The 12568-nt window shown below is 36.9% G+C and overlaps 1 protein-coding gene across 1 annotated transcript in view; it reads left to right on the top strand.

Moving 5' to 3' along the window:
* The window catches only part of ccdc18 (coiled-coil domain containing 18), a 39890-nt gene extending 31786 nt beyond the window's left edge, over positions 1-8104 (top strand). The window contains exons 24-28 of the mRNA XM_077219332.1: positions 4715-4855; positions 5815-5952; positions 6039-6251; positions 6920-7391; positions 7713-8104. Coding sequence (XP_077075447.1) covers positions 4715-4855; positions 5815-5952; positions 6039-6251; positions 6920-7391; positions 7713-7720 — 972 coding nt within the window. The 3' untranslated portion in view covers positions 7721-8104. The remainder of the gene's footprint in view (positions 1-4714; positions 4856-5814; positions 5953-6038; positions 6252-6919; positions 7392-7712) is intronic.
* Positions 8105-12568: the final 4464 nt, after the last annotated feature.

Genomic DNA, 12568 nt, shown 5'->3' on the forward strand with positions numbered 1-12568 from the left:
GCATTTTCATAATTTTATTTGAGAAAAACCATTGTCAAATACACTTTTAACAGGTCTTCACAACCCGTCAAAATAAAAGTTCGGTTTTACTAGGAGATATTATGACAGAAATATATTACTATTGTAGGCATACAGTAGAGCGTAGCCTACTTCTCAAAATAATAATAATAACAACAATAATAATACATTTTATTTGAACATTATTTAAAGGAATATTTTTTTTGTCCATGGTTTAATTTAGTAAATCTGTTTTTGCAGCGCTTCCCCAAAAAATAAAAGGACACAAGTTTAAATTTACATTTGATTACCATAGTTTTTGATAATATATTTGGATTAAATCATAAAAAGTAGGGGTGTAACGATACACAAAACTGACGGTTTGGTTTTTTCCACGGTTTTGACGTCTCGGTTCGGTTCGGTTTAGAAAGCTAAAAAAAAAAATGAAACAGTGGTTTAATGAAAAAATGGTGTCTTTGTCTTTAAATTAATTCAATTACAATTAAACGTTTTGCAAGGATTAAAAATCTGCTAATGCTGTATAGGGAGCCGCACATTACTATAACATTAAAGGTTAACAACAGAGCCTAAGTTCAGATGCTATTTATTTTTTAGATATAATAATCAACACCCAACACATTGTATGAAAACATGTAAACTGAACATAAGGCAGTTTTTGCATTAACTTTACTCTAATTTGTTATTGAAATATAATAATTTACACAGTTGCGGTCATTTTCATTAAAGATATTTTAAACGTACTTTAAATAATCAAGATATAATTAACAGGTTAAGTAAAATATAATATATAGGATAATATTGTGCATTTATTTAGTGCAAGAGTTAATTTCTCTAGGAACCAACAAGTTGTGGACACTTAATCACTAGCCTGCTGAGGTAAATATAATGCTAGTGACAAGATATGCAGTTTTATTGACGTCTTTGCGCTGCAGAAACGCTGATTGAGCGATTACACGAGTTATGATGCCTTTCAGTAAGTAAAAACTGTAAAACTGTATTTTTCAACATACCTTCAGGTGTCCATTCATGTTTATTCTGTAACTGAGGAAGAGATGATCGCGTTTACTCGCGTTTACTCCGCGCTGCCGCTACTGTTACAATCCGTGGTGACAGATTGTCAAATTACATCCATGTGGACAGATTGGTAAACTTTGCCCACTTTTGTAAAACTGTGCACACGGTAGTTTATTTTTCTTCTGTAATGAAGCTTGGCTGTCCATCAAGTGAAAAATTTTGGTACTGCGGCCAAATAAAATCTTACTGAAAGCTCATTTTTTGAGATATCAACCTAAAATTTGGAACACAACTTCTTCAGATTTTTGGCTTACATTTTCTGGCAGTTTTAGAGTAAAATATATTTTGTAATATATATATTTTATATAAAATATAAATAATTATATTTTTACATTGTTCATTTTCATAAACTCAAACTTGTATAACTTTTTTCTGTTTCACTTTCATAATTTCATAATACTTCACTTCAACATTAATCTGGCAAATGTCTTCTTTAAAACAAGACCAACCATAGGTCTATATTCCAAAGCATTCTTGAATTACAACCATTTAAGTTTGAATAGTGATTTTCATGTCTATGCGAAAAAGGGGAGTCAGTTAAAGGGTTAAACAATATTAAACTATAATATCTATATCTATAATATCTAAAATATAATTTATATATAAAAACTCTCCTACAGTCCAGTCACCATCAGTCGCGACGGTCGCGACTCGCACGTATTTTCATTTAAACGTCACTCACTGACGTTTTCCTAACCAGAAAAAAAACCGATTGCCCTGCTCTGCCTCTGATTGGCTAGTACTCATTGCCATCTGGGTCAGAGCCAATTAGAAGCAGGATGTGGGTGGGAAAAAACTCTGTGTATAGGGAAAGGGGAGAGACAGAGGGAACAGGCAACACAAACTCCTACGTTTAAATAACATAAAATATCTGCTTGACAACGAGCTGAGAACAAGCTCAAATAAGCAACTACACTTTAGAAACAAGCCCAAAAAAAACGCGACTACCAATATTTGTAAGCGACTTTACAGAAAAACAAGCCCAAAGTCGCTTATAATAAGCGGACTTGGCAACACTGATTCCAGGTCCAATCAATGAGCCGGGCTGGGCGGGGCCGGGGTAGCTTGCAGGGCGGAGCGTGTTCGGTACGCCATGAGAGTATCGCCATTCGAATCGTGGGTTCTCAATCGCGGTTCTTCGGTTTGGTTCGAATATCGTTACACCCCTAATAAAAAGAAACATTAATTTTCTGAATAAAATACATTTCATAGGACAATATTATTCTTAAACATTTTAATAAATTATTAATGTTAAAAATAAGTTGTTAATCTAATTCATTATTAATTATCGAATTTAATTGATTAGACATGTTTTATTGAAATTTTAATAAACAAATTATTTCAAGTTTGTTATAATAAAAGCATTTGTTCAACCAAAAAATTCCTGTTTTCATTAATTTAACTGTCATTTTAACTGATGATAATAATAATAATAATACCCATAATTTAGTAATACAGTTTATTTATTTAACAATTGATTAATACTGTAAACCGTGATATTTTCTGAGACGTTACCATACTGTGAAAATCTTATACCATTACAACCCTACACGGGAGGGTCCCCCACCCCACCCCCGCTGTTAAAAAAGTAACTCAGTAACTTTTACTCTGAGTCAATTTTAAATGAGCTACTTTTTACTTTTACTTGAGTAGATTTTTAGACCGGTACTTTTACTTGTACTTAAGTAAAATTTCATTGAAGTAGTAGTACTTTTACTTGAGTAGAATATTTTATTACTCTTTCCACCTCTGTCCATAGGTATAAACAAACTGCTTCGGTGTGTCGCATAGACGTCGTCATCGTCTTGCTGCTCCCTCCCCGTTCTGTGATTGGTCCCCTCGCTGAGGCGAAAATCTGGTCCATGGAATCTAGACTGCCTAGCAGCGTGAATAAAATCGCACCGCGCGCAAGGCAGCATGGGGAAACCCAGGCTAGCGTGAAATGTTTTTGTTCAGCCATTTTATTTTCATTTTGTTTATTCTATCTTGAATGAAAGTGAAAGGAAGGATATAGTAGTATTTCCCAAAGACACAGCAGCAATTGTCCAATTAATTTTTTTAACCATAATATATTGCAAAAATATGAAAATGACTGGAAAATCTAAGAACACAATTTACACATATTTGAACTGCCTTCCCATCCTCCACACTGCCCCCTTTCTCAGCATCCAAAATTAAATGACAAGGGCCTAGAAGTAGTTATACAATGGCTAGGACACACATTTTCAAAGATAAAAGCCAGGGCTCTGAACCAGTTCAAAGAATGAAAACAAACCTGAAACGACCGAAATTTTAACAGGAAATCTAAATCAAGTTTTATCGTTCTAAACAGAATGCTTATTTGAAATTACCATTAACTGGTTAATAAGGTTTTTTTAATGTTTCTTTTCAATATTTTAATTTGGCAGACTGATGGCCCGTTCACACCAAGGACGATAACTATAAAGATATATTTCTAAAAACCAATCTCAGTGTTAAAGAATAGCAGAGTTCACACAACAGCTATAACGATAACAACACAGAGAAATGATATATCTCTGGAATCACGATTTTATCCAGCTGATGAACGATAAAAACATTGACAGCCAATCAGAATACATCTTGCTGTAACGAGCTTGAGCATTTAAAGTTACAGACAAACACGCGCTTAGAATACACAGAACGACATTGTCCGCTGGTGTGGAAGCTAATATAGTTATCTTTACAGTTATCGTTCTTTACAGGCTTTCAGGTTTTTTTGTTTTTGTTTTGCTTATTCAAACACAGTTCTTATTCAAACAACCAGTTCTTTATTTACCCAAACAAGTAGAGAAAGTTTCCAAAATGCATGCAGGAATTCATTCACGATTGAGGCGTGTGGAGCTACTGTATGAGGTTTGCAGACATTCTGAGGATCCACTGGAGTTACATGGTTTATTCAAGTTCTTGGAATTAAATAATACTAACTTGGTTGTTTATTCAAGTTCTTGCATAAAGTAATCAAACCATTTTCGGAATATTAATGATTATAGAAAGAATGTTAACAGAAACATTAAAATACTGATTCTGCTTAGAGTGAACCGATTTATTTTTTTCCTTCCATTTTTAAGCCCTGATAAAAGCATGAATAATTATACTAATAATTATTCCTTAATACTGCAAGTGATTCTCTCCAGTGCAATACAACTGTGCCATTTTAAGAGCATTTGCCCTTTTAGTATCACAATATTAAATTTCCTAAGGGAGATTCAACCTTCTGAATACCTGTATGGTGTGCAGCCGATCTGAGCCACACCATAGCCTGTGGGGGAGAAATGTGAATTATGAAACTTTAAATAAACAGAAGTAACAAAGTTACAACATTAAACTCTTGCTATACAGAAATGAAACAATACTAACTTGGTTGTGTAACACTAACAATGTTAAACAACTCTAACAAGATCAGAGTTATTTCATCTTATTTTATCATGGTTGCCATGTCATTCTGACAAACAATAATTGTATCAATCCTTGAACTAACACTTTTTTTTTTTCTGAAAGTAATCTAATGTATGCAAAGTCTGTTTACACTATATGAACTAAAGAGCACTGAAAGGTTAAAGAGTAAGACTTACTAGTCTCATTTTTATTGTGTGTGTATCAGGGTGCTCTGGAGCATGGCCAGCAGCTGCGTGTGTATCGTGAGCAGCTCCAGAAGACGCTGCAGGAGTTACAGGGGGCACAGGCACGCTCTGACTCTCTCAACAGACAGATAGATCAAGTCACCCAGCAAGCACGTCATAAGGTGAAACATCTGCAACTTTAAACTCATTTCCATTCAGATGTGACCATTAGGGTTTTCCAAGCGAGTGGAACAATTTCAGTACAATTTATAAACCGGTTGTGGGCTTTTACGCATTGATGGAATGACAGCGCGATCAGCCAATTGCATCGACGAGGAGGCACTTCCTGACCTTATGTGCTTTTTCACCTTTCACTGTTTTTGTCATTCGTTTTCATGCAAATTCCTAATTTGATTATGCTTAATAAACTAGCAATGCATGTTGTCATGTAGACCTGTAAAACCATTTCCTTTTGTTGTCGGCTTTTTAGAATAAACCAATCGACAGCTAGATTTTTGCCCATTTCGCTCTGCATGTAAACATCTTTACCTATATCATCTTTTTGAAGTTTGCATGTGAAATATGTAACAGGAAAGCATCATTACTGCAGATTTAAGTGCATCCAACCAGAGCAAATGTTTCGCTGTAGGGGAGGAGAAAATGTATTGTACACTCCAACTCTTTCTTGACCCAAAGAAATTATAAAAATGTGTTCTCATCTTGTGCAGCCGAAGGAGAAGCGATACAGTTGTAGAAACTGCAAACATAAGATAATATGACTCTGTATAATTTTTCTACTGACATTAGAATCCTCTGGAGTTTTAATGCTTTATTTAAACTCGCATGATAAATAGAATAATTACAGTGGAATTCTTTTTGTTGTGCTGATTATTTACATGTACCTTTTTTTTGAGCATATGCCTGCTCACAGAAAATGGCCGTTTTCTTACACCTAAATGACTTTGCACTTTGTGAGAACATAGTTGTGTATGGTGTAACATCACAATTTGTGGCTTGACGACACATTAGTCTTCAAAAGTACATTGTTTAGATGAGCCAATTAAGTGAAAGTTTCCTTTTTATGACACATCTCTCAGATTCTTGTTGTTGTTGTTGTTGTTGTTGTTGGTGTTTACTGTAGGAGAGTGAAGTTCATCAACTGCGAGATGAGATGTCTGCGATGGAGAAGCGCTCTACACAGGCGGAGGTCAAACTCCAGGGCACCATTACTGCCCTGCAGCAGGAGCTTGAACAGCAGAGAGAAGAGCATCACAAAGAGGTTCAGAGAAACAGAACGTTTGTCTTCATTCTCATAGGACAGTTGAGCTGGTTTGCTGGACCTGACCCTGTCTCTTTACCTCCCAGCTTTCAGATGTGCAGCAGACGCGAGGGCAGCTGCTGAAGGTGTCGGATCAGATCTCCAGCAGTTTGCGAAACTCTCAGGAGCAGCTGAGCCAGTGGCTGCAACAGGCCCGGGACCAGCTCGATGAGGCCAGATCCGCCTCTGCTCGCCTACACGCAGAGCTTCACAGCAAAGAACAGCTACTGCAGAGTGCTAATGAGAACCTGCTTATCAAGGTACATGACTCACTGTTGTGGTGTTTACAAAACCATTTTCATATAACATCCATATTACATATCCATCCGTTCTCCAAACCGTTTGTCCAATGTTGGGACTATCCCAGCATCACAGGCCGATGGCAGGGAAACAAACTGGATCGATGGCCAGTCTCAAATCAAACATTTTACCTGTAAAAACAATTAATATCAATAGTTGCAGTGTGAGGAAAGTATGTGTACAAGCAGCACTAGGGCTGCACGATTTGGAATTGCAGTTTTTAGGGATGCGCTGAAACCGAAAGTTCAGGATGCACTTGGCCTTAAACAAAGAATAAATTGATTATAATCAATTCATTAAACCCATTTAATTATCAACACTCAAATAGCTAAAACTGAGTTGTACAAAGCATTTGAATTACACATAAGTCAACTTTTTAATAACCGTGCTGTTTGTTGGTGAAAAATAAAATTGACAATAAACTGTAATAAAGCAAGGGCTATAAAACAGAATGTATATCTACTATGCATGTCATTTTTATACAAATTTTATTTGACTGTAAAATATTTATGAAAAGCATAAAGAATGAAACAAAACAAAAAAAACAGCTAGGTGTCCCACTAGGTTTTGGAACAGAGTTATGTATGAATTTCAGTAACTCTTCTTGTCATTTCTCTGTTTTTTTTAGGAGTCTGAGATTACGCGTCTTCATGCCAAGCTCTCCAGCTTGGAAAGGGCCTCAGAACTACACAATATCACACTTCGTCACAGACCTAGCACTCCTCCCCCTCTCTCTCCTCCTCTCAAAGACTCGATTCTTCACTGCTCCCCGTCCCCCTCCCACAAAATCTCTTCAGCACGTTCCAGCCTCTCCCCCTGGCACAACACCTTCTCTGATGCCTCTCTAGAGCTTTCGGACAGTTTGAAAGCCAGTGTGCAGACAGCACTGCACCCGCCCCCTTCCCCAGACCAAGCCTGGCAGGGTCTAAGCACCCATGAGGCCACCTCCACTACAGACATGTCCTTTAATCCTCTCACGTACATGCTGGACCCAGAGGAACCAGACCTAGAGTCTCTGTCAGGTATGCTGAGGTTTGTGAACCAGACTCTGGCCCTTCAAGAGCAGCAATCCCTCTGTGACACCAGCAGCCACGATACAGGCAAGTGACATAACTGCATATAAGCATGTGGGTTTTTTACATTTACAATTTGTATAGTTCACCCTAAAAATTTAAGTACTGTCAAAATGTCTTTATTTTGCGGAAACAGACAAGTGTATAATGTTGTTTTGGACCCCATTGACTTTCATTATATGCATAAACATTACAGTTCACATCCGCAGTGACAATTAATTCACAATAAATTCACAGACATGTAGCTAATCTCGTCACTTCACACACCTACCTTTGACTAGGTGCAAGCACCACTAATTAGATATTTATTTCACATTTTTTTCATGACAATCTCTACTTTTCCAACAGGGACGTAATGAAGGGGCCGCTATACTGCATCTGTCCTTACAGGAGAACAGACCAACAATTCATTGTCCTGAAGTCTTGACAGAATAACTGCATAAACATGCGGATTCATTCATTTTGCCCTGAGCTACTAATGATTTTTTTTTGTATGAAGCTTAAATGTTGCATTAACCTCACTTCAGATGTGGATGAGTTTTGTTCAGCTAGAGCTGTTTGAGCTTCTCCGGTATCATGATCACGTCTGTCCCAACTCTGTACTTTAAATGATCTTTCTGTTGTGTTTTTGTATTTAGCTATATATTTTTTAGTTACAAAGTTTTCGATTTTATAATGCTAATTTATAATATTTCTAATGTGAATGATTGATTTATAATAAATGTTCAGATATTCCGAAAGTCTTCGCTGTCATGCTTCAACACCCAATCTTTTTAAAAAAAGATTAAACCACTATAACGTGTCAAGAGGAAGTGAGGCAGCTTTTAAATGAGCTTTTTTCAACACGCAGCCCTTTAAGAATACATCTGTGTGTATATTTACCTATGTGTGCACTCCTGCAGGTATGTACACAGGCCCATTGTTTAACGATACAATAACCAGTAAGTGTGTAAATGTCAGGTGTGCTGGAGGTTGAGATGTATTTGTTGCTCAGATAACGTCTGACAGGTCTTTTTTGTCTGTTCTGTTAACTTCTGTAAAACAAGATGAACAATGATGCTTGCAAATAAAATGTAAATTACAAAACTAAAACCAGATATCCCCAGCAGATACTGCTAATATTAAATATGTAAAAGCATGGCAAAAAAAGTACCTAAGAGAACACTAATAATGCATTGCCGCTTCCTTATTCTCTCATCTTGCTGGAGACGACAACATTTGCATACATTCAAGAGACTTTGGTTAGCTTTGAAGAGGATGTGGTCAAAGACTGGTGATTTATAGAAGTCCGCTCACGCTATTTTCTCTCATCAGAAACCCCTCATACAGAAGTTCATTTCTTTAACATCATATTTAGTAATCTTATCTATAAAGAATGATATGACATTGTTTAAATGGCTGTACGAGGTGTATCTAAAAGACAGAGGACGGAGTCGGTTCCTCTGTCTGCATAAAACATTGATCTTGTTGCATGTAGCTTTCTGTGGTGTTTAGAGCAGAAACCACGCGCACTTTAAGTTCTTTCAAAACGGGGCATCTGGTTTTCTGGCACGCGACAGGTTTGAAAGTATTACCGTTATTACCACAGTTAGTACATATAACCAGGACACTAAAATAAAGTGTTACTTGAAATTTAAAATAATATTTTAATCAACTTTTATCATGTAAGTACACTCAGTTTGTTTTGCAAAAGCCAAAAGCAAACAGGACCAGGTGGCAAAAAGTAATGTAATGTTAAGTAACGGAATTAGTTACTTTTTTATTTAATGTACACTCACTTAAAGGATTATTAGGAACACCTGTTCAATTTCTCATTAATGCAATTATCTAAGCAACCAATCACACGGCAGTTGCTTCAATGCATTTAGGGGTGTGGTCCTGGTCAAGACAATCTCCTGAACTCCAAACTGAATGTCAGAATGGGAAAGAAAGGTGATTTAAGCAATTTTGAGCGTGGTATGGTTGTTGGTGCCTGACGGGCCGGTCTGAGTATTTCACAATCTGCTCAGTTACTGGGATTTACACGCACAACCATTTCTATGGTTTACAAAGAATGGTGTGAAAAGGGAAAAACATCCAGTATGCGGCAGTCTTGTGGGCGAAAATGCCTTGTTGATGCTAGAGGTCAGAGGCGAATGGGCCGACTGATTCTAGCTGATAGAAGAGCAACTTTGACTGAAATAACCACTCGTTACAACCGAGGTATGCAGCAAAGCATTTGTGAAGCTACAACACGCACAACCTTGAGGTGGATTGGCTACAACAGCAGAAGACCCCACCGGGTACCACTCATCTCCACTACAAATAGGAAAAAGAGGCTACAATTTGCAAGAGCTCACCAAAATTGGACAGTTGAAGACTGGAAAAATGTTGCCTGGTCTGATTTGTCTCGATTTCTGTTGAGACATTCAGAAGGTAGAGTCAGAATTTGGCGTAAACAGAATGAGAACATGGATCCATCATGCCTTGTGCCACTGTGCAGGCTGGTGGTGGTGGTGTAATGGTGTGGGGGATGTTTTCTTGGCACACTTTAGGCCCCTTAGTGCCAATTGGGCATCGTTTAAATGCCACGGCCTACCTGAGCATTGTTTCTGACCATGTCCATCCCTTTATGGCCACCATGTACCCATCCTCTGATGGCTACTTCCAGCAGGATAATGCACCATGTCACAAAGCTCGAATCATTTCAAATTGGTTTCTTGAACATGACAATGAGTTCACTGTACTAAAATGGCCCCCACAGTCACCAGATCTCAACCCAATAGAGCATCTTTGGGATGTGGTTGAAATGGAGCTTTGTGGCCTGGATGTGCATCCCACAAATCTCCATCAACTGCAAGATGCTATCCAATCAATACAGGCCAACATTTCTAAAGAATGCTTTCAGCACCTTGTTGAATCAATGTCACGTAGAATTAAGGCAGTTTTGAAGGCGAAAGAGGGTCAAACACAGTATTAGTATGGTGTTCCAAATAATCCATTAGGTCAGTGTATATTATTTACAAGTACTCTTTTTAAAAGCACGTTAACTTCTTCATAAAAGTGTATGAGGATGTGAATCATAATTGAATTAGACAGATCTACTGTACATCAGAAAAAGGATGTAGAAAAGTTTACTTTTCAAACAAAGCTGTGCTCCACCTGCTTTGTAATCCTGAACACTTCCTCCTAACTTTTCCTTTTTTTTTTCAAACAGACCTTACATTTATGTATAACAATTACGGACTCAAACACGCATCCCCCATGTGAGCATGGACTGTTCTTTCCGGAGACTTTGCAATAACCACAAGGCCACAGTCAGACCGTCTGATGGGTTTCCAGTTAGTGCAGCCAATGCCAGTGTTCCAGTTACAATAACGGGCCCATCATTACTGTCTTTGAAACCTCTTCTCTGCAGCCTTTTGCTCTTGTTAACATGACCTTCACAATTGAGAGTTCCCCAATGGCAGTCATGGCAACAGTTTCCATGCACACTAAAAGTCTCTAGTGATTCCCTCTCTTTGTTTGACTATTGACATTACCATAGCCCCTTTTTATTTGTCACCCACCTATACTTTAGTTTCGGCCAACTGTCCAGCGCATTTATTTTCATTGACTGAGTTATTGTCATTCCAGCGTGATCACACTGCGTTACAGTTTAATCCCAGGAATCCATTGCCGTTCGGAGAGCTCTTTGGATCTCCATCTGTCTGTTGATTATTTAACTTGACTGTTCGGCTTTGACATAAGCTCTCCTTCAGCTCTGCTTGCAGACAGTTCAAAATCATGATCTGATATTTAATGTGTTACCAAGTTCTTTATGGGTAACACTTTCTATGAAACCTGTATTTGCATCATAGAGGTATTCTTAATGTATTATAATACATGCATAATGCCTAACAAACAATGTGTTGTATCATCTTATGAACAATCGTAACAACAGTAACAATACTTAGATATGGTAAAGCCTTGTAATATTACAGTTTTTATGAATAAAACATAATTTGCATTGTGAATGTATTGTTCCTTTGTACTTTGATTTTACCTTAAGGGAAATTACAACCACTTCAATGATATGTTATGGCTGTTGAAAAGAACACTTTACTTTTGTTACTTTACTTAAAGCAGACAAAGACTACTTTTAATGACCACATTATAAAGCTTTTTAGATATTTAAAAGAAGAATCAGTAAAAGACCACTCATAAGATGTAGTATGATGTGCAGATCTTAATGTCAAGATATGAGATTATTGGGTATATAATCCATTACAATATAAGTGGATAAAATTTATTTCATTGTGTGTTATAAATCATCTCTACACTATTAATAGTTATAACCACAAATAGGTAAGTATTGTTATGATAATTCATGAGATGATACAACACATTATAAGCCATTATGCATGCATAATAATGCATTAAGAATACCCTTTTGATGCATTATAAATGCAGGCTTCATCTGGTTTTATAATGCATTGTACTTTTAGAAATTATAACCACTAATAGGTAAGTGTTGTATTGTATTGTAACTATTGTTTTGATTATTTATCAGATGGTACAACACATTATAAGGTTGTTTGTAAGGCATTATGCATGTATTATAATGCATTAAGAATATGCTTATAATGCATAATAAATACAGGCTTCATAGAAAGTGTTACCAAATAAAGTATTTTTGTGTGGTTATTAGTGTGACAGTTTCACTGTTAACCGTCTCAACACCAAATGGTAATTTTGCTTAAGGCTGTCATTTTTTGGTTTGCAAAAATAGAAATTAGTGCTCAAGTGCCAGTGTTATAGATGCATGTTTTACTTCAGAAAGTTGAAACATGAGCCTGTAAATCTGATTTCTTTGAGTTGAAATCAATGAAATGTCTTTAGAATGTATGAAATACAATTACATCCCTCTGTAATGTAATTTTCAGCTCTTCTCTCACTCAAGTTTATATGTATACCCGATGCCATTTTAAATGGCCTCTCCAGTCTCTGGGTTAATTGCAAGCACATGTTTGTGGGGGAGTTTTAAGTTTCTGGACTCTACCATTTCAGTGATGGGCAACCCACAAAACCAGCATCTGATTCTTATTTCACATTATATGATTTTAGTCTTCTAATTGCCTTGTCTAAGAGACATTTTCTAGAGTCATGAAGCCCAATCTGTATCAGAAGCTGTAAATGTGTTTGAGTTTGCAAACAGTGTTTGAGTAAGCTGTGGTGTCGCTCTT

Source organism: Siphateles boraxobius, unplaced genomic scaffold, assembly GCF_051911475.1.
Source record: "Siphateles boraxobius isolate OS27281-9 unplaced genomic scaffold, OSU_SipBor_1 1, whole genome shotgun sequence".
NCBI lineage: Eukaryota > Metazoa > Chordata > Actinopteri > Cypriniformes > Leuciscidae > Siphateles > Siphateles boraxobius.